Source organism: Cyphellophora attinorum (assembly GCF_001299255.1).
Source record: "Cyphellophora attinorum strain CBS 131958 chromosome Unknown Contig38, whole genome shotgun sequence".
In the NCBI taxonomy this organism is placed as follows: Eukaryota; Fungi; Ascomycota; class Eurotiomycetes; order Chaetothyriales; family Cyphellophoraceae; genus Cyphellophora; species Cyphellophora attinorum.
Window position 1 is genome coordinate 147,432 of NW_017253266.1, and position 26,336 is coordinate 173,767.

Consider the following 26,336-nt stretch of genomic DNA (forward strand, 5'->3'; position numbering starts at 1 on the left):
TTTGTCAATCCGGAGGTAGACCACGGTCCAGTATCCATGGTCTGGTCCAGGCAGACTCCGGCTCTACTGCTCCGTATGCATGATTCATTTCGGACAGAGACTACTTTGCATGCGAGTATATTTGGCAATGGGCTTCTTCGTCTTCTCCCTCTTGACGGTCTACAATGATGCGTTTCACTGTGGACAGGACAACGTTCCCTACTGCATTGTGCGAAATGCCTCTTCAACAAATTTTTGAGAGCTCTCTTTCGCGCTCAAGCTTGAGCCTAAGTGAGTATAAACCTGGGCCATGGAAAATGCTTTGCGAGGCCATTTTGCCACCCCTAGAATTGATCGCATTCGATGCACAGCGGACGAGCCAGCCTCTGGCTGCCCAGAGGCACTGACGAGGTTCAACAGTTCCTCCCGGGCTAGGAACAACACATGACTCTGGCTCAAAGCAGATGCATGCTCGAGTTCTTAGACCACCTCCTGAAGGTCTTTCCCTTGTACCAGAACAAAATCCCAAACAAGCACCACAACAAGATCAGGCTCGCGTTGGTCATGATCGGCGGTACGAAACCGTCCTCTTCAGCCCAATTGGTGATGAACTTGCTGAAGCCATATCCCCATACATTCTTGTTGACCGTGATGCTGACGAACAAACTCCCAGCCACAGGCTTATAACTGTCGACAGCGTAGGTGCTCGCAATGCTGGGCAGCGCCGCTACCTGAATGCCTGCACAGGTGAAGCCGATGACAACGATTGCCTCCCAAGGCCACTTGTTGTCGTACCCAACAGAGACAATGATGTTCCCGAGGTACATAATGACCACGTAAGGGATCATGGCGGCGAGGCGCATCTCCGGCTCACGGATGCCATTGTTGCGTCGAGTGAAGTAGTCGCTGACCCAATCACTCAGCGGCCCTGCAGTCGCGAGGCCGATCATTGCTCCGATTAGGATGGCAAAGTTCATGAATCCTATTTGAAGCGAAGTGAAGCCTCGTGGAGCAAACGCCTGGGTTTGCGTGAGGTTGAGAGTCAAAAATGACGAACAGCTCCAGGAGACAACGAAGGATGCGAATTGTACGATCGGAAAGCACATCAGCTTCCACGGGATCCACAGATCCATTAAGATGGACTTGAAAGGATGAGCGTTCGGCTGAAAGAGTGCCCATTGTAGTTTCTTCGGGCCACCTCGACCAAGCCATGGATCGTCGACGGTGAGGACTTGAGTCAGCGAGGCAGTGCGCTCGACTTGAGAGACGTCCTCCTGAGCGCTGACGGCCGACTTGTCAGCGTTATTCTCGACTGCTGGCTGTGTACTAGGAGCCACCTTCTCGTTTGGCGGGCTGACGGAGCTTGGACTGGCGGTTTTTTCGCCTGGGTGAACACGATGCCAGCGAGTCTCCGGAAAGCCAAACACAACCAGGAGGAAGCTGAATGCAAGTATTGCCACATTCAGCCACCAAAAGTTGCGCCAGCCGACAGTAAGGGCCATCGGACCAGACACAATAGGGCCGACCATGAGAGACCCCATGTACACCACCCAGTACAAAGTGTTCCACTTTCCACGATCATGGAGGAAGAAAATATCCGCGATGACAGCAGGCTGAATCGTCTCAGCAGGGCCCGCTCCCACTCCATTCAGTGCGCAAGCACCCATGAAAGAGTTGTATGTTGTCGCTTTCGCGCGCCAGATACATGATGCGAGACAGATCAATTGGGAGGCGAGGTAGACCGGACGGCGGCCGAAAGAGGTACTAATGGGCACCCAAAGAAAGTTGCTGAAGCCGAGTATCAAGATCGGGACACCAGTAAATTGTACAGCCTGCGCCAGCGTGCAGTCGAACTCTTTGACATAGTCCTCAAACATGGGCGCCAAAGCAAGCGGGCCAAATCCTTGCGTGAAAGTGACTATGGAGGCCGAGATGATAGTAATCAATTTCCATTTCAGGCTCCAGTTGAGTGGATCGTTTTTATCCGTGCTAGGCTGTGGGACAAGGACTCGATGGTTCTTATCACCTGTCTTGACGAAGTGGTGCGTGCCTGTGTCTCGCATGATTTCTGTGCCAGGAAGGATTTCCGTGCCGAGCTCATTTTCGAGCTCACGCAGCTCCTGTATAGCATGTCAGCAAGTGTGCACCTAATCGATTGGGATGGCAGCGTACTCTCGAGCTATAGTTCATCTCCATGCTGGGCAGCTTTGATGATGAACACCGCAGGTCGAAACTAATGATGCGCACGCTGATGCGAAGACTTGCGAAGTGAAGACCTGTGTAGATTATCAAGCATGTCAATGATCGGAAGCTGCACCACTAGCTTGGTTCCGTACTGGCCGGCGCTTGAGGAGGTATTGCGCGGCATCTCGTGCTACCCTTGCAAGTGTCAAAGGACTAGACAGCCCGGGGCCCCAGTCGATTGGTGTGGGGAAGTTTGACATGCCGTTTGGCCCGCCGATCGCCCAGAAAGGAATTTTCCCATGCCAATTGGAAGCGAAGCGTTAGAAAAACGTGGAATTAGCTGAAGACCCTTTTCCTCGTCCTCGGCAAAAGACACGGCAAGTAGAGCAGAGTCAACATCTGCATCGTCACGCTGCTCTTCGTGCCCTCTGAACGCGACGTTGCGGCTGTTGAGATTTCTGCGACAGCGCCCGACACGAGTGTCATGTGTCAGACATTCGACACTTGATTGTGGTGTCAGGCAAGGAGTAATTGTGGTGCCTTCTCGGGGTTGCTACTTGCACGACTTCCGCGTGACTGGAATTTGCGATGAAGACCTGTTCGAGGCGGTGTTGTACACCCGGTCGGACACAGCATTCTCAACTTGATTTTGTTCTGATCTCTAGATCTTTGTACCACCCCGGTATGCAAAAGCATAGCCATACGACTGCTCGAAGCTTGCATAGCTCAGAGATAAGCTAAAGCTTGGTAGTCGTGGCATCGTGCCATCGCGGAATTGCCCCACACTATTTCACTGTGCAGGTATTCTTCGCGCTGTGGCGGGCACGTCTGGCAGACACTTTCGGCAATGTTGCGGATGCCATATCGATCGTGCCTTGAGGGGGTTCCTTTAGGATCACTCTGTTCCTATATCAGAGCGAAAGTTGCCGAGCATGCTCTTGCCATATCGTCGGCAGAAGTAGCTGAAGGTCAGAGAGGCGGAGGTAATGAATAGACCTACGTGCTCCAAATCTAGGTTGACCAGATCTTTCGATGAAGCTCGTCATTGCCTTATCTTATTAGATTCGTTGTCGCTTCGCTCATATATCTCGGCTAAGGCGCAAATGCTGTATCCTGGCGACTTCCGCATGATCGCAGATTCATTGGCCTGCTCTGAGGTCCGGCTGAATATTTTCCATTCAGATTGTTGAGATTTTGGACCAGATCGAAGACCTGGTCGACAAGTTCGTGAGCTTGGTCTGAGCCCAGAGTGGTAGACTTTGGGGTAAATTTTGGAGGTTCGCGCAGACACATGGTGATGCTGCCTTCAAGACCGTCCTGCGCATGATCCAGCCGCAGCACAACTGGGACGCAGGGGGCCCTGGCCTGTGACAAACTCGCCACACCAGCACTTCTGGATGTGAAGGACCGGCCACCCTTTGTTTCGCGAACGATAATCAGGAGATCTCTCGACTCGTTGGCCCTATAAGAGGTCGAAATCATCCAGCTTGTTCCGATAGTTGGCGACCTGTCGCTGAATCTTGCTTCCCTCACTCCACGTGATGAAATCTTCCTGCCCTCTCGAGATGAGATACGCCGGATCTGTGACAACATCTGTGCCGACTCGGACATGGCCCTGCTCGATGAATTTGTGTGCAGTCTGGATATTTTCAACCATTCCACTTCGAACCATGAGCACGCCTAGCCGCCGTCGACAGATCGCCGAGACCGTGACATCGTTCTCTACTGAGGACAGTCCGGCGCCCTGCTCCCTGGACTGCTTCAGGATGCCGATCTGGAAGAGCTTTTCTAGCATGACAGTTTCGGTCTGCTTGCGGTATGCATCGTCTGGCTCGAGGTTCGAGAGTAGGTGTGCGAGCTGTCGCAGTCTGCCGCAAAGGGCGTTGTACTTCGAGTAGTCCAGAGGTTGAGTAAGATGATAGCGCCGTCGCACTGCGGCCTCGCGATGGTTCGATGAATCGGATTTGTAGGTGAGTAGGTCGACTTTGCGAAGGAGTCGCTGCTCGTGATGCTTGAGTTTTCGAACCATGCTGGCGGTCCAGTAGAGGCCGAGTGTAAAGAGGGATCGTAGGTCGACGGTCAAAATTGGGTTCTCGAGTCCTCCATTGCGGTCAGTGCTAGGCTCGAGGCATGATCTTTGAACGAGCAAAAATGTTGTTGCAGATCATCAATGGTGGGGCTGGAGCCCGGATTTCTTATCCGCCCCCGAAACGCTGGGCACGTAAAGCTGTCTTGACGTTCTAAGGTTCCAAGGTTCTCTCCGCCCGACAGCTTGTTCTTACCCTCCATCAGCAGACCTGCCATCACGAGCCACGAGCACGTGCAAGCATCCGATGATGCTCAGCATCACTTTAATGCTCAGGACTACTGTCAGAGCGTCTGTTCTGCTCGCTAGAGTGCTGACGCATGGTGAGTCGCAAGTGATGCATCAGGGAGGGCTTTCCTCGCCAGTTTCAGCTCGAGCATTTGCGGTCATTGGGCGAGCTAACGAACTGCCCGTTGAAGCCTTCGCTTGAGCTCCCATGTAACAAGTGGTTCATGCGGGATTTCATATGCCGACTATCCACGAAGATGTAGATTGCCTGACTACTAGGGTATGCTACCTCGAGCTACTCCCACAGCGGCCGTGCCGACGTTCTCCCACCATGTTAAGTATCCCTGCTTTCCTGGCCGTTAGCTTCGGTCGTCAATCTGGTCACACGCGACAGTCATGCATGTCTTCAGATCGCGCTGGGCGCTTCTGGTGGCATGTTATGCATCAAGAACCAGCGCGCAAGGGATCCAGCTGGTCAATGGTCAGATTTTTACCAGCGGGCTGGCCATAATCAATTCACCGCAGCCTGGTACACCAATGGGTGGCGGTAGGTGGAAGTTGACCACTAGCTGGGACTCATGCTGAACATGCGACAGATACCCTGCATTTATCAATTGAGGTCTCGAGTAATGGCAGAGTCCCGATACCTCCATTCCCAGACAATTTCCGGGCGGGCATCGCAGGCATCAACATCTTCCTGACGAGCACTACCACTGGTCTGAATCTGACTATCTCTAATGGCACATTCCAAGGCTGGGACCGAGATGTCTTCGACACGCCGGAATTCCTTTGCAACGGTACCATGAGCAATGGCGAGCAGGATGCTGGTTGTCAGCAGATCATGTTGCAGGAGAGTGGAAGCACTGTCAAGCACGTGAACTGGGTGTGGCCCGAATGTCTCGTGGGCAATGGTGGTGCGGACAATGGTGATTGTGCTGCCGGTGGCGACCTAACCGATTGTCTCAACGGCGTCGCTCGAGGAGCGTATAATGTGAGTAGAGCTCGACTTCTGAAGCGCTGTGATTGACAGGCCAGGTCTCATTTCATGAAGCACTCCGGGTCAATGGCTCAGACTTCTATACCATCACTGATCTACCAATCGGATCACGAACTCGATACCAGGCAGCACCGACCTTGCCGAAAGCCAAGTCAGGCCGCGGTGCGACTTACGAAACAACCCTCTGCTGCCCTATGATGTGAGAAACGCAGCCATCCGTCTGCCAGCTGGCCAAGTGATCACGGACGACACGGTGACTGTTGTTCCTCCACCGGCAGGCAACGACGATCAGGATCCGCCTCAGGATGGCGATGGCAATAATATACTCAATCCCGGTAACCCGGGTTCGGGCAATTTGGGGCCAGATGGGCCTGGGCCAGCAGACGGCGCTGCAGTCGTCCAGCCGCTCACAGAGTGGTTGCTCTGTGCGATAGTCTTTCTTGCCGGATGGCACTTAGTGTAGGATATCCAATGCAGATTTAATCACAGATGCCTTGTCCGCCTGAAAAGGGCAGCATATTGCGAGGCAACTGGACACATCGGTGTCGCGCCAGCGATGTGAGTTCATGCTCTCTGCTTGAAGTCGCATTCGGTTGCCTTTCGGCGGTAGACAGCGCTGCATGCATGCTGTAATCGTGAAGTGGCTCGCAATCCCATTGCCGTGTGGATTTGCTCTTTGAAGCCGTCGTGAGAGTTATTCCTTGAATAGCACACAAAAAGTCTCTTACACGCCGAGAGAGTGTTGCGTCAGCTTCAAGCTCCAGTCGACTCCTGCTTGGAGGCCGCCTGAACGATTTAGCTGAGCGGAGGCCCATTGAAGCATGTTTTATGGGCATCATCCACGGCTTGGATTGGCTGTATCTCACCCGGCCAAGGGACCCGCCATGCTTAAATCGAGTATTTTCGGCATGACGCACTCGCTAAATCTGCGCCTGCAATTACGTCTGCGCTGAAGTGCACGAGGTATAGACATGTCGTCGAGACCAGGCAACCTGGCACAGGACGCGTGCAGGTGATGTTGACTTTGCTTGCTGCACCATCATCATCTTTATTAGTCTCTGAGTCCCCATACGCTCCTTCAGACCCTTTCCATTGCCCAACATTCGTCATGTCATCTCTCTGAAACTGGGAAATCTCCCCCACCGGAAACCCATCGTTGAATATCCCCTTCTGGACTTCCTTGTTTGCGTGCCCGAAGTCGCAGTCCCGTAGAAACGCACATACTCGTCCACAACGACGATGGCCTCAGCAAAAGTTTCACAGGCGCGTTGCCAACCAACGGCTCCGCTGTTGCGCCAGCCCCGCCAGTTATGCTGCACCGCGACCAGTCTGAGAAGTCGATCCCGCCAGACGGCGCTTTGTTGACTGGCAAGCAAGAGCACTACCTGAAGCGGGAGCTCATATCCAGAGAAGTCCATGACGAGATCAACGAGCTCAACAGTCCGACCGCACTACAGCGATTCGGTGCACCATTCCAATCACCCCTCGGAGAGGTGGCTCCCGTGGACTCGGAGCTCCCCATCTTACGTTACATCTTCGTCAACCATGTACGCAACTTCCCTTTTCTTGACCAAGCGAAGGAGAAGGAGTTCTGGCAGGACAAGCTGCAGGTCTTCCTGCAGTCATTCGCCAGCAAGTACATTTCTTCCTCAGAGGATCGGCTGGAGGAGACCAAGAGGAGGAAACTGGCAAAGAAATGCGAGAAGTTGGTCGAGCTGATGATGGTCTCCGGCGTTCCTACTGCCTCTGGCTACGAGGAGCGGATCCGTTTCGAAGAGATGGAAATCGTGGACCGATCTGCGAATGAACAGGGGTTGGTTAACAATGTGCCAGAAGGCAACTATATCCACAACTGGGACGTTAATGTTGCTGGCGTAAGGACCACATCCGTCAAGCGACATGTGCGGTATCATCAGCACGCCGAATTCTTGATCCGCGTGAAAAGGCCAGAGAAAGATCCTTTCTACATCGGACGGAGGTTTGGAGATTTCCAGCGACTACACAAGCGTTTGAGGACAGAGATGCCGGGCAAGGTGTTGCAACCACTGCCGAGGAAGAACAAGTCGTCCACCATGTCTAGTCTGGGTTTCTCCGGTGGCAACGATGACGATGCATCGTCAGTCTCGTCAGTCTCCACCATGGACACAGGTCGAGATGTTGCCGCAGCAGAGGACTCTTCGTCCAGGAATCTCATGCCGAGTGCGCATCGCCGACTAAAAAGCTCTCTTGGTGGCTCATCAGGCGGTCGTCGCCGCGCCCTAGTCTGGACGAGCGAAGCGGCAGTCCCAATCCTGTGAAGCTACACCGAGAAGACCAACGAGTGTCATTACGTGCATTTCTACGCACAATTCTACAAAACGAGCAGATAGCGGAGTCGAAATCAATCGAGGAGTTTCTGACGGCTGACCCTGTCAAGCTGAACGAGGAAGAGCTGGAAGACATCGATCGCCGGAAAGTCATGGACGAGCGTCGCATCGAGGAGCAGAAACAATTCTACGAAATTGCACGGAAGCGTGCAGCCGAGCTGGACATCTATATGGAACGTTTCCGTCGCGACATTGTCGAAAGAAATGGCCTGACGAAATTGTTTGCCGAGATCAAGGCGAAGAATACGATTCAAGAGCTGAGCCCAGAGTATCAGAAATTTGCAGAGTGGCTACGTATCGAAGTGGCAGCGACGCTGTACCATCTCTTCCTGGCCGAAGACAACTCTCCGGAACTATTCGCACAGTTCAAGCGAATACACTCGCTCGTGCCTTACGGCATGTTGAAGAATGTAATTCGGATAGCCAACCCAGCGGCGGTCATGGCCGGCGTGCTGGATCTGTTCCTGGCGCAGCCGTTCGGAACGAGGTCACTACTCCAGCGAATCTTCTCTCAGGCCATTCATGATGGTATCAAGCAACTTCAAAAGTCAGTCGACGACCTCTCCGCGAAAATTAGTGATCCGGTCCTGGTAGGCAAAATCAAGCAATTTGTTGACAGCGATGAAGACGTCAAGGCTGTCATTCGACAAGAGTCGGAAGCGGACCAGGTGGACATCGTCGTGGCAATACTGCGATCCGAACTGCTCACACCTGAGCTAAACCACCAGCAGATTGGCACCGTATTCAATGCTTATGTGGCATGGAATAGTGCCGTCGAGAACACCGACCAGGAGCTCCGGGAAGGCGCTGAACTGTTCTCTCGTCTGAAGCAGCTGCTGAAGCTGATGACCAGACAGCGCGACAAGGCAATGATGGCCAATATGATAGAAGAACCCACCACACTCAAGCTTTTCAGAGATCTTTTCACCATCTTCTACGAGCCGCTTGTACGGGTGTACAAGTCAGCGAACGTCTACAGTAGTATCACAGACTTTGCGGTATTTGCCGACGATGTCATCAAAACCATCGAATCTGCGCAGCGACAGGACGTCGCTGCCGACCCCAACCAGACAGTCCAGATGTTCATCGACGTCTGCGCCCGTCATGAGCACAACCTGTACAAATTCATCCACGAAGTTCACACACACGATAACGGCCTATTCGGTGCATTAATGGGCTGGATTGAAGGAATTCTCGACTTTCTACGTACAGGACCTACGGGCGGAAAATTGGACATGAACGCAATCTTCCAAGGCGCATTGGATATGGGCCAAGTGGACAAAGAGAAATGCATAGTCGAGATCGACTCGCTCATCAAATGGCAAGAGGACAGGAAAAAGTGGCATTCTGATAAGACGAGACAGAAGATGGCTGCTGAGGGTACATCAGGAGGCGATCAGGGTCTGCCAGGAGGTGCTTTTAAGAGTAGCGACTTTGGCCTGCATGAGGTATGTTGATCCCGGCCCTGTGGCTGCCCTATGTTCTCTTTTCGCGACTCTCCTTTCGAGAACCCAACTAACAAAATGTTACCAGTCCGACCTGGCAGACATGCGCATCTCAGACGAAGATGACGCAGAAGACAGCAGTGATGAAGAGGCGGATGACGACCTCGATCCCATTCAGGCGGAAAGGCGGCGGCGGCAGAAGACACAAGACAGACTTCGCGCAAGAGCCGGCGAACCTGTAAAGCCTGATGTTGAAGAGGTGCTAAAGATGCGAGAAGGCTTCTTGGCTATGCTGCGGATGGTTCTGAGTGAGTGAGGCCGCTCGAACGTGCAGCATCCGCCTGTCACAATTATCGTCATAAATCAGCGCACACCGAGCGATGTTGGGAGTGCCCGAACTCCTGCTCAAGCATGCAACGCATCCAGCCTGAGAACTGCAGAACAACTGCGAACATATCCTGGCTTGATCTTTTAGCGGATCGCTCCTTCCGGGATGATCAGGGTATGGGATTGGTTGCTTTGGAAGCCGCGGTAGCTCACCCAAAAGAATTCTTTCGACATCTCCATCCTCCCCCACGATCATCGATGGCGACGCGTTCTCTACTTTCTCTCCCAATTTTAAGACTTCTGCGAATGTCATCATAGTGAAGAGGCACGTTGCTGAATCCGCCATGTGGCCGATGTGCATTAGCCTCCAGCATCCTCTTAGGTGCTGCTCGGCTGCATGCAATCCAAAGTTCCTGCATATGGCACCAAAGTTCTCTAGATACCGACTGGGCGCCCCTCCTGCAACCGATAGAACCTGCAGCCTTACCGGCTTGGGCATCACAATGGCTCAGACCAGCGTTCAGAACCACGCTACGGAAGACAGAAACTTCTCAAAACCCGAGTAGCCTCCGCGTCTACCTCGTTGCCATCATCCTGCCTTGCGAAATGCGCCTCGCAAACAAGCAAATCTACCTTGCGGTGTAAGATGTTCGACTTTTACTACAGTCAGCTACTTAGCGATCCTACAAAGTTCCAACCCCGCGATGGCAACAGGTACATCGAACTCGTCGAGCATCCTGACGGTTCAGTCACGTACACGGAGCGGGATGTTGACGAGCACCAAATTGTCAGTTTGCTTCAGGACTCAGCAGGCAGTCATACTTCCCAGCAAGCTGAGGCAAGGTCGTCATTGAGACTCATTATCGGGTCTCCGGAAGAGCACGAATCTGATGCGAAGATCCTCCCGCTTCCTTTTTCCAAGAACACGTTTGAAGCAATTCGAACGCAATGGAACATGCCAGCAGAGCTCCTTCGGATGATGTTGAGCAGTCTACCTTTGAGTGTTCCCTTCAAGTCAACGACTGGCCCAGCTGGTGTCTTGATGCGAGGCGCACGATCCCGTGATTGGAACTTCTGCATCGCTCTCACCTATGATCCGGAGAGTAGAAGTACGCTGGGCCTGATCAATGGGATGCAGGAGCGCGAGGTGCAGAAGCTGGTGACCTGCTTGCAACAGTCCAAGCAGCTAATCGGGGATCCAATGCTTGTTCCACTATTTCTGCTTGAGCTCCGTGTGCACTTCTTTGCCGTGCTTCTGGAGAATCGAGCAGCTGGCATAGAAGACATTGAGTACGAAACCGGGATGAGGCATGGCTTCAGCCAAGATCCACAACGCCAGAGACGACTCGACAGGGATGTTCAGAATAGACTGAGGACGCTCGATTTCCACTCCATCACAAGAAAGTTGACTGGCGTGACCGGGACATTGTCATTCTGCGACATGGCCTTTGAAACGAGCCAGAAGGCCCTCGATCTCATCAAAGCAATGCGGGCTACGGTCGAGGCCCCGGGAAGCGAGCAGGATCCACAATTTATGGATACAGTTCAAGGCAGAATCGACTATCTCGAGCAACTGATTGCCGGCGCGAATGCGCTATCTGGTGTCCTCGACGCCCGCACCAAGGCGCAAGTGCAAACTGTGTACAGCTTGATAGGACAACGCGATAACTCTATCACGATGAACATCGCAACAACTAGCTTGCAGCACAACCAAGCAATGAACAAAATTGCAGAGGACTCGAAGCAAATCGCAAAGCTCACTCGGAGGGATAGTGCAGATATGAGAATCATCGCCTGGGTGACTTTGGTCTTTCTGCCCGGTACATTCATCGCCACCTGTTTTGGGAGTAACCTCTTCCAGTTCATACCAAGCACCTCGACAGACACGGTTGTGTCGAAGTGGATATGGCTGTACGCTGTTCTGACCACCACAATCACCGCTGTTGTTTTGATAGGGTGGTGGCAGTTCTCAAGAAGGCAATGGCAGCGCAAGATGCTCTTGACAGAATATCATCCGCCACGACGATACCAGATCCTGAGAAACGCAGATCGGTCAGCACAGCGGCTCAGGCGCTCGTTCCTCTCGAAAGCTCATCCTTCAGTTTTGGGGCACCGAGAGAAAGGTCGTTTTCGAAGGGATCGGCCGTCGACGATGGTGTTGAGCCTTGTGCTGTATTCGCATCTCCATGATGAGACGATTGACGTCGCAGAAGGTTTCGCTGCTATAAAGTCAGGTTTTCAGACTGCGTAGGGAGAACTTTGCACGATTTCGGTACGACTCCGGTCCAAAGCTGAGACCAAGCGTATGATCACGACTTCAGCCGCTGCGTGGACTTTGCTCGAGGACACTGTCCTCTATCAAAACGCATTTCGGTGTTCGTTCCCGTACGTGCTGTCGTTCACATGCGCCGTCCAAAACGATATCAGGCATCACCTCCTTAGCGAATGGCTCCACGGACACCCAAGATGAACACAACTACGATGGGCCTGCTTGGTTTGCCGGCAGAACTGCGCTTGATCATCTACGACCATTCATTCCGCGGTTCAATACTGTTCGACAGAGAGCTTTCCATCGACGACAAAACCGCAGCCTCGGACGAAGCCGCGCCCGCCAGTGACGAGTACGGCCGCGACCTGTATGAGTCTTTGCAAATCGACAACGATCGAGAGAAGGGCTTTCGAGACAGATTCCCAGGCGTGCTGTTGGTCAGCAAGACTGTTCGAGACGAGGCGCTTCCTGTATACGGGCGGAGTGTTCTGCTATCTGTAGGTCTCAAAGAAGGAAAATGTCTGATCCCGAGGATCCCAGCGGAATATCGGAGCCATATTCGCAGCGTCCTCATCAGTTTTTATCTACCCAGGTACGAAGGCGACGTTGCTGTGCTCTTGCAGGGGTTTCGCACGGCACACATTATGGGCCCGGCAATCCAATTGAAGAGACATGCGTGGACTGATCGCACTTTGGCATCAGAAGCAATGGTTGTCATCAAAGTCTGGCGTCCAGAGCTGAGGTGGTGTCTTGACGACCTCACACAGCGACGGCCCGAGTTGCGAGTCGTCGTGCACATGCTCATAGTCCTGGTCGATGACCTTTTCGACTACGAGCCGGACCTGCTGCGGCGGAGGGGGTGCAAGGTGAGCTATCACAAAGGTTCCTACTTCTTTCACTGACGTGCTGACCCTGCGGACTAGTTCTTCGAGGTTGATTATGGGAGGAGAGCGAATATAAGCCGACACTCGCTACCTGAAAGGAAAAAGAAGGTGCAGAAGGAAGGTCGAGAAGCTGGACCAGAACATTTTGAATGGGACCAATTGATACCAGATGGCCACTAGTACTCAGGATTACTCCTGGCCGTGCCCGGACGAATTAAGTACGGACGATCTATCAGGGGAAGAAGCAGATGCCTGTCTTTGCGCAGACCAACCCACTGGTGAATGAAGATCTAAGGAGTCAGTCGCCTTATCAGGCGTCTGCGAGGACGTTTCTGCCTCGCCAGGACGTCATCCGCGCCCCCTGGTATGGCAATCATGGCAGACACAAATGACCACACTTTTCTCACCTGCCATGACCCAGATTTGCGGTTTTCAGGGGGAACACGCTGTTGTATCTGCGTCGGCGACTTGGCTTGACAACCCTCTATAGCGACCAGCAGTGACTGCAACCCAAACCCAGGTTTATGATAGCACCATCGGACGCCCCCCCCCCCCCCCCCCGACATTTTCGTGTTTCGGTAGGCAAGCAGCGCTGTGGACAAATGCGTTCTCGCCTTTGCAAACGACACCCTCACTTCACTCTACCTCTGACGCATCTGCAATTGAAGATCTTCGTGCCTCCACCTCTACCTCAATCGACATTTGGTGAGGTCCACCCTGACTTCACTTGAGCTCCCTTTGTTGCCTGTGCAACCACAGCCTTAGGTGACGGCGACTCCTTACGTCACTTCTCGTGACGACCTTGACAGGTGAAGTTGCGGCATAAATAATCAGAGGTAGTCTTACAACTTCTCCCCGCTTCAAAATGTTCATCTTCATGAAACGTCCTTCGACCGTCGTTCAAACCTCTCTTGCAGCCATCTGCTCGGACGTCGTATTAATTCGCACACCAACTCAATCGCCCACCTCGAGATGTCGGCAGACGTGAAGCCCTTCCGGTTTCTCGACCTTCCAAAGGAGGTTCGCCTTGTGGTCTACGAACACCTTTTCGCAGGCTATGTGCTGCAGGTTGGATTTTGTGAAGATATCTGCAAAATAATCGATGAAGATACTGGTCCACGTCAGGATGCTCGTCGTTCCCACGAGTACCTCGAGGCTCGAGGATGGGGAAGGTCTAAGAGCACTCCAGCTCTTCTTGGGATTCTCGCGACGAACAAGCTCATACACGCCGAAGCGATGTCTGCTTTGCAGCAATGGGTGTCTCTCGATATCGGTTCTTGCTGTTTCGAGGAAACTCTGGACCGCATCCCATCAGATCTGAAGCATGTCAAGATTGTTCACATAGAGGATTGGTACCTTGATCGATTCGATCATGCGAGTTATCCGGACCTACACACACTGATGATCACCGTAATTAACCCAATCTTGCGGCCGCCGTACATCAGCAACGAGGAGGCAGTAAGGGACGTCATCGAATGGGCAATGGACGACAGCCCGGACCTTTTCGCTATAGCGAGTTCCAGACCAGAAATCGAGATACTCCTCTATTGCCACTTCCTCGGACACCCAGGACATGTAAGATCTTGCTGTTTCCCCTTCTCGCGCAAGGCAATCATTGACAAGCATCTTCAGATCGCAAAGGCCGACTTCCGTACGCAGGCCATTATCAGCCGCCATCCCGAACCGCCTCGGGCGAGCGATCTATGAGTAAGGCTGCTTGAACCTACTGAACTGGCGGCGAACAATAAGCGACTTCCACCTCCGTACCAAATCGACTCTGAAGTGAGGGTCCTACCGGATTTCTTATCGTGAACACATCGTCATAGGTGGCCTCTCAGCAAGCTGTAGACTGTATGCTGAGCTGGCAGAGCAGTTGAGGGAGATTGTATGCACGGAGCAGCAAGCATTATCAAGGACGAGAAAGGGTGATCGGCAGTCGCAGGTCGTGCCGCGACCAAAAGCTTCAGCAGGTCAACACCTGAAGCACAGATCGAGCACTGAGGACGGTCCATCGCGAGGCTTCGGATGGGCTTCATAAGGGATATCGGCTTCTGCTTCTGATCCTTCTGCACTGATGGACACTCTCATGATGGCAAAAACCTCATCCGCTTTGTCTCAATGACATGTGCTTTCCATGCCGTGTACCGAGATCAAAACCTCATACCAGTGCCGTAGGAGCGTCAGGTGACCATCATTTGTGGGCGCCAGGGGACAAAGTGAAGTCGCGCCGTGAACGTTTGCTTCCCTCTATTTTTACTTTTGACATCAACATCTGCACTCACGATAGGACCCCTCTCATAAGCCACCACCCACTTCCTCGTTCGCTGTCGTCAATCCATTCATACCCATTAGGTCCCACACGGCAGCTGGTCCATCACTGAGTTCAGAATGCCGACCGACATACAGCCTTTTCGGTTCCTCGACCTTCCAAAAGAAGTTCGCCTCGTCGTGTACGAACATCTCTTCGCTGGCTCCGTGTTGATGGATGACGACTGTTCAGAATGCCGCGATCAACTGAGAAAGTTCCGCATTCAAGACGATGCCACAAATCAAGCATTAGATACCAGTATCGTGTACGGCACGGAGAGTCTTCCAGGAATTCTGATGGCTAGCAAGCTCACGCGCACCGAGCTGATCCTGTCTTCTCAGCGCTTGTGACTCTCCATTTTGGATGCCAATCCTTCTTCAGTCCGCCAACGTATCTTCAGCGTGTCATGAAGCATGTTAAGACCGTGGTCCTCCAAGATCCCGTCGATGGTTTCACTCGGCCTCAGATCAGGGAGAAATTGCACGAGCTTTTGTCCTCCCTGGCGCAATTACAGACGCTCCACCTCATCGTACCGATGTATGCGGGTTTCCTGTCCACCACCGATGACAAGCTCGCAGACAAGATCGTCGAATTCATGCGTGATCTACTACCTTGGCACTGTGGCTCGGCCATTCCAGGTACTAAATCAGACCTCCAGATCGCTGCCTATACGGCTTTCATCCCAAAAGAGGACCCACGGTCGAATGTTGTAAGTCTCCCACGAAAATATCGACGTAATTGCGTTCTGATGACCACGGCAGATCGTCAAGATTGACTGGCGTACCGGCTCCATCATCGACCGTATTCTCGTATCCGAATAGAGGTCAATCAGTAATGACTGAGACAACGAGGCAGCCCAAAGGCCGCACATTGGGGCGTAGAGGATCCAGACGACCGAGGTTCGAAACAGTATGGACGTAGCTGATGCATGCTGAACGACCGTCGGCAATGGCGTCCTAGGTAGACGCTTCGCTACACCTAGCGCCGACTCCCTACCACAGCATCGCAGGCAATAAACTTGAGAAGAGAGGTTTTTTGTCGCTGTCTCGAGCAATCCATAGACACAGGCCAGTGGTCCAGTGGTTCGTCGATCTGTGAGGTTGCGAGCAAGCAGTGTCAAGCATCACATCTGGTACTGCGAGTAAGTCGTGACAGGTCCTATCCGTATCTGCGGAATGATGGCCGAATGCCCACGATCGGGCTGCAATTCTCGCACGTAGGTAGAACCAGAATTGTCAGGCCTCAAGGAGCAGCGCATTGGACTCCGTCAGGTCTTGCTCCTGCCCGTCTCAAACAAACACACTAGTAGGTACTCACACAAACACGAATTCCATTACCCCAGAATCCCTCCATGGCCTACCCTCACCTGTATGTTCCGATCTCACAGCTTCGCCTCCCTCTCAACCTCACCTGTCTCCGGCGTCGTTTCAAGGCCAGTGTCTTTGCACCGTCAGTTGACGAAATCTCACAGGCGTCATCTATGACCAAGTGAAGTTGCGCCACGACTGTGAATATTTACCTTTCTTTTGTGACTTCGAAATCTGCAGTCAGCACCTAGATCTCTTCCAATCATCGTCCACTTCCTTCTTCGCAGCCAAAAACCCTATTACATCAATCAACTCGAGTACCTGGTTCTCTGCCCCGACAGATCACAGGATGTCGGTCGAAATGCAGCCTTTTCGATTCCTCGACCTGCCAAAGGAGGTCCGCCTTGTGGTGTACGAGCAGCTCTTTGATGGCTCCGGCCTGCTGCTGGCGTACTGTGACCATTGCGAGGTCCTGCTGCCAAAACACGGTCACTCCTGGCCATGCGACACTGCGTACAGCCTGGAGAATCTTCCAGGAATTCTGACGACGAGCAAGCTTACGCGCAGTGAAGCCATGCCTGTCTTTCTTCGGCTCGTAATGCTCGATCTCGGATGCATCCAATCTTGGAAAGGCACCCCATCATATATGCAGGATTTCGGCAGCGTGGTAGTCCACAGATTCTCTCCACTGATTAGGCCTCATCACTTCCCGAGCCTACAAGAACTCCACCTTGTACGACAGAGCCAGAGTACACTCTAGTCTTGAGCTCCACCCAATTCACCCAAGATGATGAGCTTGCTCGCGCCGTCTTCGAGCTCCGACATACCCCCTACAAATGGTGGGACGACATCAGACCCGTCGCGAACACCAGGCCAGATCTGGACATCATTCTTCATCTCAACGTCTCCGCGGGTACAGCTTCCCAATTTGTGAGCACCCTTTGTTCCGGTATAACCTACAGCACTGACGTTGTCGCAGGTCTTGAAAGTCGACTGGCGTACCGGTACAATCATCAGCGGTCGTCCTGCAGACAAGAAGACTGCAGACGGAGAGACTCCCGACGAAGTCAGTCCAGTCAAAGATACCCCGGACGACCAGGGACCGGAGGGTGGTGACTTAGGCGGTGAGGGATTGGAGGTTGATGATTCGAACATCCCGAATCGCGATGCTCAGGACCTAGACAACCAGGATCCGGAGGACGAAGACTCGGACGATGAGAATTTGGATGCTGGTGCGGACGACGGAGACTCGGACGATGAGAACACGGAAAGTGAGGACGTCGACGATGAGGACTCGGACGATGAGGACTCGGACGATGAGGAGTCGGACGAGGAGGACTCGAACGAGGAGGACTCGAACAATGAGGACTCGGATGACGAGGACTCGAACATTGAGGACTCGGATGACGAGGACTCGAACAACAAAGATCCGTACGACGATTCGGACGGCGAGGATGTGGACGACGAGGAATCGGACGACGACGATTCGGACAGTGAAGATTATGAGGGCGACATACGATCTGATCGTCGGGCAGAATTGAGCGCCATGAGGCGTCACCTGTAAGCAGGGCATCCAAACCGTTGATCTAGCCAGAACTCAAACCTCAGTAACATGGCCGAGGCAGTCGGTAGATGGCAACGAGCAGCGCGCGGCGTCGATGGTTGAGCCTTGAATCCAGCAATGTTGGCTGGTCATACTGCAGACGAGTCTCTCGCAGAGCTTCGGTCGAATAAGGCATCGAATGACAGAACAGGCGACCGTTCGACGCTGAATGACAGTGCTTCGTAGACAATCAGATCACCTGGCTGCCCATATGAGATAATCCCCATCGTAGACGTTCTCGCGGGAACGAAGCTGCCAGCACTATCACCCTATCGCTTGGTACACTGATCTCCGTGTACCAAGCTCACAACTTCGACTTTCTTCCGTTATTTCCCAAACCACTCGCTCCCTCAATATTGACCTCCATACCCCCACCACCCAACTCAACAATCTCACAATCATCCCCACCCACCCCATTCGCAAACTGCACCACCACGAAATCCACCCTCCTCTCGCCCACCACGATCATCGGCGCATGCCACGTCCCCGGCGCGTACGTCACTGCCTGGTCGCCGCGTGCTACAAATGCCTCAAGCCGCGAGAGGTCCGGCGGGTTGCGCACGCCTGAGATTGTGGCGTTGGGAAGGGTTGGGGCGGAGACGACCAGGTAGTATGTCGATGGGTCATTGGGAGAAAGGCCGAGGGGGGTGAATGTTTGGGAGGTGTAGGGGTGGCGTTCGAGGTGGGTTATCCTGATCGTCCAGTCGTTCGTGGATTTACCAGGTGGAGGGCGTCGGGGAAACGTGCTGAACATTGACATTTGCGGCACGACAGTACCGGGGGAGGAGGAGTGGGCGTAGTTGTTGATCAATGGGGAGATTGATGGTGTTTTGAGGGCGGTGTTGAAGTTTGCGGGTTCAGGTTGTGGTTGGTGGATTGGGTAGCGGGGTTGGGGAACGGTGCCATTGCTGCTGGTGGAGGGGTAGGATTGGAGCGTGGGAGGGAGAGGAGAGGTGATGCAGGTGCCGTAGGCGGCGTAGCCTGTGGGTGTAAACGGTTTTGGATGAATCAGGGGTGGCGGGTTTGGGAGCGGGATTTGGGGGAGGTCCATTGTGCTGGCCGTCGGTAGAAGATGAAGTAGCTAGATAGACAGTTGTTTCTCTTCACTGGAGCAGAGAATTGGGCGCAGGCTGGCAACTGGTGCGAATAGGATGGCTCTTGAGCAATTTCGAAGCAGGACTGGAGAGGTGAATTTGTGTTGGGTGAGCAAGGACAGCTGTCGAGGACATCAGAAGACAAAGGAAGAACGATGTCGAGATCTTGGCACAAGGGCAGCGGGGGTGGCCGACGTAACGCAATATCAAGACCCCTATTTGCGCGCCCACTCTAAGATACAGAAAGCTCGAGGAACAATGTCAAGAGTGATCATGGTCGGTATCCATGTTTTCGAACGAACAAGTAGAGACTCACAGCTCGTAGACACGTCGTTACTGGGATATCCCAAAGAGGCAACCCACCTGCCCCAACGCAAGTTCTATCAGTCGCGAGGGGGAGACCCTAGGCAGTGCGAGGGGGCTTGACCCGGCAGGCTGGCTTCTCTTATAAGACTTCTATCGGTCACGCGAGAGTGCCAGGATGTTGTAAAACGATCTTTACGCTGCACTTCTGTCTCCCTCCCCGACCTCGAAGATATTCGGCGCCCGATTGTTGTGCTACTCCCTCGCTTTTGACATGGGGGAAACTTGGTGCAGTCAAGTCTGAGCTTGGGGAGGAGGAGCGAAAATTTGTATGGTGTCCAGATACGGTAGGTGACCTTCCTGAGATAGGCTTTCATCTGTTCCGCAACGCACCACATCACCGCCAAGATTTCGTTGTACTCTCGACGATCCTCACCCACCGCTACTTCCCCGCAGTGCAACGGGCTTCCATAGCAATTACTCGCACGCCGTATGGGAGCAATCACGTACAAAGTCCACGAGAATAGCTGCGATCGAACGTGCTGACTCTCATTCGAGCCTAACATGGTCTTTGCTCCGCTTCAGCGATATGTACTCCGAGCCCTGCCCAGCTCACTCGCCTCGTTTCAACCACCCAGCCTTCTCCAAGTCCTCCATCGTCACATCTACAACCTGTCCACATTGATTCTCGTCAGCTCCAGTCGATGTATCAAGCCCTCCCTATTGGCTCCAGTTAACCGGCTTGTTTCTAGTAAGTTGGCTGTCATCCCAGGTAGCCGATTCCGGGAGATCACGGGGATCGGCATTCCTCCAATTGGTGCTGGAGCCCGCGCCATTGATCTGAACCATTTCCTGACCGATCGCGGGCGGCGGCAGGGCCTGTATTTGACTTTGAGGCTGCCCATGCTGCTGAACGTCTTCCATCCGCCAGCCTTCAATTTCCGTGAGAGCGGCGCCAGCTGTGTCCACTTCGTCGTGAACGATATCTCGTTTGACGGTCTCGACAAGATCGAGCTTGGTGGCATCGATGTACACCAGAAAGTAAGGCGCCGTGGGACTTCCTCCTGCAGTCTTAGCGAAGATCTCTTGCAGATTGCCCACAACGTCCACGCGCTCGTCGTTATACTTGAGCCAGCGCTCCTGCTTGTGGTCGTAGATGTAAACCCAGTAGTGGCCACTTGTGGCGAGGCCCCGGTGGAAGAAGACCGCATGTAGCCGGTAGGGGTGCTTTCGCATATCGACGTACAACTCCTTCAGCTGCTGCTCGAGATGCTGTATTCGATCGTTGACTGCGGAGGACTCTGCAGCGAGGTCTTCGCCAATAGCACCAAGGAGAGTCGCGGTAGTGCCCAGATTGCTTGCAAACTCCTCCAGATTGTCCTCCGGACCGACGAAATCCAAATTGCTTTGCAAGCACTCGATAGCAGCTCTGGCTTCGGTGAACACAGTTGGTATGTCGCGGCCGTTAGCCACTTTCTCTTCCAGATGACTTCGACGTTGCTTCAGGAGTATCAGCTCTTCTTTCATTGACCATGCTCGCCGTCTGCGCTGCATGAGGTCTGAATCGGGCTCTGCCTCGAGAAATCGGTCCAGAAAGATGGTTTCTGGCAGTTCAACATGGTCGTCAAGCTTCACAGCTCGCTGCGCATCTTTGTCCCAGACCAGTCGACTCAGAAGAATACTGAATACTGGTGGCAGTCGCGTTATTGATGTGTACTCTTTCGAAGCGCCTTCGCGTTCCGCTAGATCGTATTCATACTCAAGGGCTTCGTAGACATCCTTTGGCTTGTGCGATATTCTGGCCAAGGCGGCATTGAAGGGCTCCACCACAACAGATTCTTTCTGCTCGTTTTCGCGAACAGTGTGGCGCGCGTACTGGCCGAAGAACATATCATGGACCTTGTCCTTCTGTTCCCCGGACGCCTCTGTGCCAGTCCCTTGAATAGCGTATGAGAATTGGAACAAGCAATGTCCCAGTACTTCGTTGACATCTTGTTGCCGTGCATACTCTTCCAGTGTGTCGGTTTTTGGCTCGAGTGGTCTGCGAGGCGGGACTGGCGGAGGCTTTCCAGGTGGCGGCGCGAATTGCATGGGCTCTTGTACATTCTCTTCGTGTTGTGCAAGATCACCTGCCTGGGCATTGACTTTGGATGGAGACTGTGGGCGTAACGGCTCCGGGTGTACCATCTCGACATCGCCATGTTTCGGCGAAATATCTGTTTTTGTGGGTGAGAAGTTTTCCTTGTTATTCAGAAGCTCGCTCTGTTTCTCAATAGACTCAGGCTCAACGACGAAGCTGTCAGGCGTTGTTGGGCGAGATACGAGCGTGGCCTCACTAGAATTGCTGCTGGGAGGAGTCTGAACAATATCGGACAGAGTGCTGTCGCCCATACTGACATCTGATGCTTCCGGCATCTTAGGCGGCGGAGCACCTTCTCTCTCTTCGCGAGGGACGGCTGAAGACTCTTCCGACGCATTCAAAGCTGGTACAGGTGGCGTGACCAAGTTGCTGAGGTCTGGACGATCAGTCTTAATTGTTGACCGTCGCCGCAGTGCTTCCTTCGCCTTCTCGGTCTCGAGTGTCAACCGTGCAAGCTCCTTCTCTGGCCTTATTGTCGACTTAGGCGTCTGTATCATGCCTTGGAACAGTTTACCAAGAGTTATGACGAACTCTTGGGCTGCTTGCACCTCGCGTTTGCTGATCTTCCGCTGTCCGACTTGTTTCTTGTTGACATTCTCCTCCGTCACCTCCATTTTGTATTGGTCAAAATCTAGGACAATCTGTCTTAGCTCGACCAAAGTGAAGAGAAATTGCAGCAAGCTGTTCAAGTAGCAAGTGTTACCGATGTTCTCGAGGCCGACAGGTTGCGTGGAGGAGCCAAGGTCGTCATTCGTACTGGACGTGATTCCTTGAAGGTACTCTTTGAGGGTTGCGCTATCTCGTTCCAGGGCAATCGCTTCGAGGCATTTCCGCCAGAATTCATCTTGTTCGGACGCATCGGCGGTGGCTGCGATGAACGCGGCAAGCACGGACTCGTCGTCAATCTGGCGGTCGTCGATGCTCAGCGCCTTGTAACCCTCTGCTGCATCCATGCTGAGGTCTCCAACGTAGCCAGCATCCATCCAACGTCTTAAAAGTCTGCTATTTCTGTTGTTTGCAATCAAACGCACTGCCTTCTGGCTTGCTCGGTGAAAATACTGCTTTCGGCAATCTAAGGCTTCTGCATCAGCAGAAATTCAGTGCAACAAAGGTATGTTTCTGTAGCAACAGCGACAAAATGCTCCTAGACAAGAGAGTTTGTGCTTACTTTGACCGCGTACAATGCAGGAATATGATCGTCAGACACACTTGCATCTGCGCCGAGAAATTGAAGCGCCTGCTCATGCGTGTCCATGGCTGGATTCGAGGTCAGTGCAAGTGCGAAGAATAAGGGATTGAACTTACTGTTGTTCGCAACTGCCGATATCTTGTGGCTATCGCGAAACGATCCAATAATTCGTAGATGATGCCGCAATTCGGTCTCCTGAGATGGCATGTCCATCAGTCTGGAATGGAACATGCCGATCAGAGTCTCATCTTCAACAGTATCTTGTCGCCCGATGCCGAAGGCTGTATGTGCTTGTTCTAGCGCAGAGGCAGTAAAGCGACCAACAGATTCTTCGACTCCGACCTCAGTCTGTAGTATTTCGCTCCGCCGCTCAAGTGCAACATCGCGCAAAGCTTCGAAGTATATAGGTATGTTGGGCGGATCGTGGGCAATTTGACGCTGGTAAGCATATCGGATGAGATGGTCGGCTGCATCGGGCACGATACCCAAGCCAATGAAAGCCTTCGGTCTTGCTGCTGGGTCGTGTTGCTTGCCTCGGTGGAACAAGACGGTGTCGTAGTCCTGCGCAGACAACAGTCGTTGCATCTCCTTAGCAGCAGTTGTGACAACAACTCCGCTTGTGTTCACTTGTTTCCACGCTGCTATCTCCTCTGCTGGACGGCCCATCATTAGAGCCAGGAGTTCGTGCTGGACATCGTCCAGGAACATGCCCACAGGACTCTGTACAGGGACCGCATCAGTTATAGGGTCAGGTACGTGCCAGCACCCGTTCACCTCATCACGTCTGAACCGTAGGAATTCCAGCAGATCCTTACAGGCGTCGCCACCTGGACCGAAGCGAACGATGAAACGGCGATTAGTCATCCCAATCTGTCTTTTCTTTTGTTGACTGGTATTGGATGAGTCGGAGAGGTATATGCTCAGATCACTCAGAACATCAATGACGCTGGGTGCCCTTAGACCTTGTGTATTCCCGGGGTTGGCCGCGAAAGCCGCGTCGGTTCGCTGCTTCAGCAATTCTTGGTCGGTGAGTGTTCTCATCATGTCATCACTCAGCTGCTGAGGCGTGTACCGAGCTGTCAGAATGGCTGAACAGGATGGAGCGGAGCACTGATAGACGACTATGTCTGCCGCACTCCCAAGCATGGTCTGCTCCCAAAGCCTCGTCTCTGCGCCTTCCCGCCATGCTGCTCGAATGAAGTGGTGCAAAGGATATTCGGCATTCGGACACGGGCCCTGTTGCCAGTCGTGGGAATAGTCTAGCTTCAGATGCAGATGTATCCGGCATCTCCCACAAATTGCTGCCAAACTCCAAGTGGTTTCCGCGTTGGGTCGCTCATCCACTGCTGGTAATAGGCTCTGCCGCGGTTTCAGTAGGAACTCATGACGGCAGGTTTGTGGATGCAGGAAAGCGCTGAGAGGTCCGGGACCCTGAGTAAAGTTGATCGGAGTGTCACGCAGGATGTCGTATCCTGGCTGTATTCGACGGACAAAGGCAGGGCTATGGAGGGTGAGGTCTTCGAGTAGTGCAGGTGAGCATCGTCCTGTGACCATCATTAGAGCTGAAGGCTTCCCGTTGATCCTATGAGCATACCTGAACCATGCAACGGATAGAACGACTTCATATGCGCCTGAACTCCAGCCATATGCAGATCTAAGCAATTGATCGGATGAGCGTAGGCTCTGTTGACAACAGATCCTCGTGGACTCGGACGGGAAAGAGCTATGTCTAGCTACAGGGCCGAATGAAGACTGATCAATGGTCGCTTCCTAAATAGAAGCGACAGCAGGCTAGAATAAGACCACAAGTGAGGTACAGGCAGCGAAATTACGACGTTCTTGGAAGGCGAAGTCTAGCTAGGGACCCGAGTGTGAGAATGGTTCGAAGAATGTAATGTACAAAACACAACGCTGCCGGTCGCCACTCCGGTGTGCACAAGCAAAAGAGCTATGCTGTAGACATGTTGTCGTCGAGGTGAATGCCTGGGCAGCATTTGCCTTGCACTGATGGACTGCGCCGGTGATTCAAGCGCCGCCACTGCTCATGCTTCGTCACTCAGCCGACCCTAAGTCCTCTATCTCCAGGTCAGCCAAGCTCGGAGAACCAATCCCGCAGCATTGAACTCGGAGCTTCATCATTTACCGTTGAGATCAATCGACCCATCTACACGTTCTGAGCGGCGCCCACGGCATTCTGCTACTGCCCATAGCGGGTTGTTAACCTCACATCTCATGACCTAAGCCCATCGTCACTCCGTTAGCGGCTTCGGAGACGCTATGGCCGACCCTGTAGAGATGGGCGAGCCGCCCGACGACGAGCCCACCTACGAGCCAAAGGACGCTATTGCGAAGACATGGAGCACATCTCTCAGGACGGGTACTGCAGGGCTTTTTATTGCGACTGTCCAGACCACCCTGGCGAGGAGGCAGTTGGGCGCGTTTGGGGTGTTTACAACATTCGGCAGCACAACGGCGTGGGCAGGTGAGACACCAGCACCACTGGCTTGGATCGACACACATACTGACTGCTTTCTAGCTGGTGCTGGAGCAGTATATGCGTTCACACGAACAGCGACGGCGAACCTGCGGCAGAAAGACGACCACTGGAGTGCAGTTGCGGGTGGTTTCTCTGCAGGTGCTCTGCTTGGGCTGAAGAGTATGTCCTTCATTCATTGTCATGGAGGATTTGTAATCTGACGCAAGGCAGAACGCACCTTTCCCGCCGTCCTTGGCAGGGGATTGTTCGGAGCGGCCGTCTTTGGGGTCTTGACCGTAGCACAGGGTCGGGTCTTTTCGATAGGCATGTCGGCGGAGGAGCGGATTGAGTACAAGGAGGTGCATAGACGGCGGTATAGGCGACCATACCAGGAATTGATCAATGAGATTGGAGAAGGTCGAGGTACGAATTGCCTGATCGACCTGCTGGGCTGTGGTTACTGACTGATGTTCCTAGGCTTCTACGGAGAGGGCTATGAGGAGCGGAGAGCTCAGAGATTGAAGGATAACTACGGTATCGAGGTCCAGCCACCTTACTACGAGCGTAAGAAGGCTGCAGGTATCGAGACGAGCGCACTATGAGGTGACGAGAGGGCCCTCAATACTGCATGGTTTCGCAGAACATGTACACGTAGCACTCACAAATTCGAGGCATCTGCATGACTTCAACGAACTTGCACAGGATGATGTCGCGCTCGTCGATTTCCTTTTGACTTTGTTGCGAATAGAGAGGCCAAAATGCTCGACTCATATATCAATACGTGCATCGGGCACCCACATATGGTATGGCAAGTACAAGGTATGTAGTCAGCAGGGCGATGCCAAGGCAGTCCTCGGGAGCACGGATGGCGCCTCAGGAGCCGGTGGGCACGCTTGAATCGACTCGATGCCTTATCACGGCGTCGTAGTCAGCAGAGCTCTGACTAGCTTAGCTCGACTCGAGTGCATGCGGTGTGTCTTCATAAGCCATCGGCTGAACTACACGTGTGGGAGATGAGAGACCCTCGCACGATAATCTGAAAATTGCACCCAGCCTGCCATTGCTGTTATATTTCACCTTGAGAGCTGCTGTTGAAGCACATGTCAAAGTTGTGCAACGACGTCAAAGCTCGAGCTATGAAGGTGCCTCAC

At 53.2% G+C, this 26,336-nt stretch overlaps 11 protein-coding genes across 11 annotated transcripts; 7 read left to right on the forward strand and 4 right to left on the reverse strand.

Annotated features, from left to right (window-relative positions):
* Positions 1-434: 434 nt before the first annotated feature.
* On the reverse strand, positions 435-2,175 carry AB675_4791 (putative MFS-type transporter; the record flags this gene model as incomplete). Its single annotated transcript, XM_018144955.1, has 2 exons — positions 435-2,099; positions 2,152-2,175. 2 exons carry the CDS (start codon positions 2,173-2,175, stop codon positions 435-437), a joined length of 1,689 nt encoding a protein of 562 aa, XP_017995535.1.
* Positions 2,176-3,625: 1,450 nt separating this feature from the next.
* Positions 3,626-4,192, reverse strand: AB675_4792 (U3 small nucleolar ribonucleoprotein imp3; the record flags this gene model as incomplete). Its single annotated transcript, XM_018144956.1, has 1 exon — positions 3,626-4,192. One exon carries the CDS (start codon positions 4,190-4,192, stop codon positions 3,626-3,628), a length of 567 nt encoding a protein of 188 aa, XP_017995567.1.
* A 681-nt stretch (positions 4,193-4,873) lies between these two features.
* Positions 4,874-5,937, forward strand: AB675_4793 (uncharacterized protein; the record flags this gene model as incomplete). The annotated part of the gene is made up of 4 exons (XM_018144957.1): positions 4,874-5,024; positions 5,074-5,468; positions 5,513-5,636; positions 5,687-5,937. 4 exons carry the CDS (start codon positions 4,874-4,876, stop codon positions 5,935-5,937), a joined length of 921 nt encoding a protein of 306 aa, XP_017995558.1.
* Positions 5,938-6,784: 847 nt separating this feature from the next.
* On the forward strand, positions 6,785-9,601 carry AB675_4794 (PX domain-containing protein; the record flags this gene model as incomplete). Its single annotated transcript, XM_018144958.1, has 3 exons — positions 6,785-7,653; positions 7,716-9,288; positions 9,374-9,601. 3 exons carry the CDS (start codon positions 6,785-6,787, stop codon positions 9,599-9,601), a joined length of 2,670 nt encoding a protein of 889 aa, XP_017995593.1.
* A 657-nt stretch (positions 9,602-10,258) lies between these two features.
* AB675_4795 (uncharacterized protein) lies at positions 10,259-11,863 on the forward strand (the record flags this gene model as incomplete). Its single annotated transcript, XM_018144959.1, has 1 exon — positions 10,259-11,863. The coding sequence occupies one exon, from the start codon at positions 10,259-10,261 to the stop codon at positions 11,861-11,863; it is 1,605 nt and encodes a 534-aa protein (XP_017995576.1).
* Positions 11,864-12,078: 215 nt separating this feature from the next.
* On the forward strand, positions 12,079-12,945 carry AB675_4796 (uncharacterized protein; the record flags this gene model as incomplete). The annotated part of the gene is made up of 2 exons (XM_018144960.1): positions 12,079-12,747; positions 12,805-12,945. 2 exons carry the CDS (start codon positions 12,079-12,081, stop codon positions 12,943-12,945), a joined length of 810 nt encoding a protein of 269 aa, XP_017995616.1.
* Positions 12,946-13,737: 792 nt separating this feature from the next.
* Positions 13,738-14,472, forward strand: AB675_4797 (uncharacterized protein; the record flags this gene model as incomplete). Its single annotated transcript, XM_018144961.1, has 1 exon — positions 13,738-14,472. The coding sequence occupies one exon, from the start codon at positions 13,738-13,740 to the stop codon at positions 14,470-14,472; it is 735 nt and encodes a 244-aa protein (XP_017995604.1).
* Positions 14,473-15,153: 681 nt separating this feature from the next.
* Positions 15,154-17,970, forward strand: AB675_4798 (uncharacterized protein; the record flags this gene model as incomplete). Its single annotated transcript, XM_018144962.1, has 6 exons — positions 15,154-15,404; positions 15,455-15,782; positions 15,835-15,874; positions 17,129-17,310; positions 17,360-17,703; positions 17,916-17,970. 6 exons carry the CDS (start codon positions 15,154-15,156, stop codon positions 17,968-17,970), a joined length of 1,200 nt encoding a protein of 399 aa, XP_017995603.1.
* Positions 17,971-18,287: 317 nt separating this feature from the next.
* AB675_4799 (Ureidoglycolate lyase) lies at positions 18,288-19,034 on the reverse strand (the record flags this gene model as incomplete). The annotated part of the gene is made up of 1 exon (XM_018144963.1): positions 18,288-19,034. One exon carries the CDS (start codon positions 19,032-19,034, stop codon positions 18,288-18,290), a length of 747 nt encoding a protein of 248 aa, XP_017995547.1.
* Positions 19,035-20,100: 1,066 nt separating this feature from the next.
* On the reverse strand, positions 20,101-22,473 carry AB675_4800 (Ubiquitin carboxyl-terminal hydrolase 2; the record flags this gene model as incomplete). The annotated part of the gene is made up of 1 exon (XM_018144965.1): positions 20,101-22,473. The coding sequence occupies one exon, from the start codon at positions 22,471-22,473 to the stop codon at positions 20,101-20,103; it is 2,373 nt and encodes a 790-aa protein (XP_017995610.1).
* A 2,513-nt stretch (positions 22,474-24,986) lies between these two features.
* On the forward strand, positions 24,987-25,787 carry AB675_4802 (NADH-ubiquinone oxido 21.3 kDa subunit; the record flags this gene model as incomplete). Its single annotated transcript, XM_018144966.1, has 4 exons — positions 24,987-25,191; positions 25,246-25,365; positions 25,417-25,608; positions 25,663-25,787. The coding sequence occupies 4 exons, from the start codon at positions 24,987-24,989 to the stop codon at positions 25,785-25,787; spliced, it is 642 nt and encodes a 213-aa protein (XP_017995622.1).
* Between the last annotated feature and the right edge of the window lie 549 nt (positions 25,788-26,336).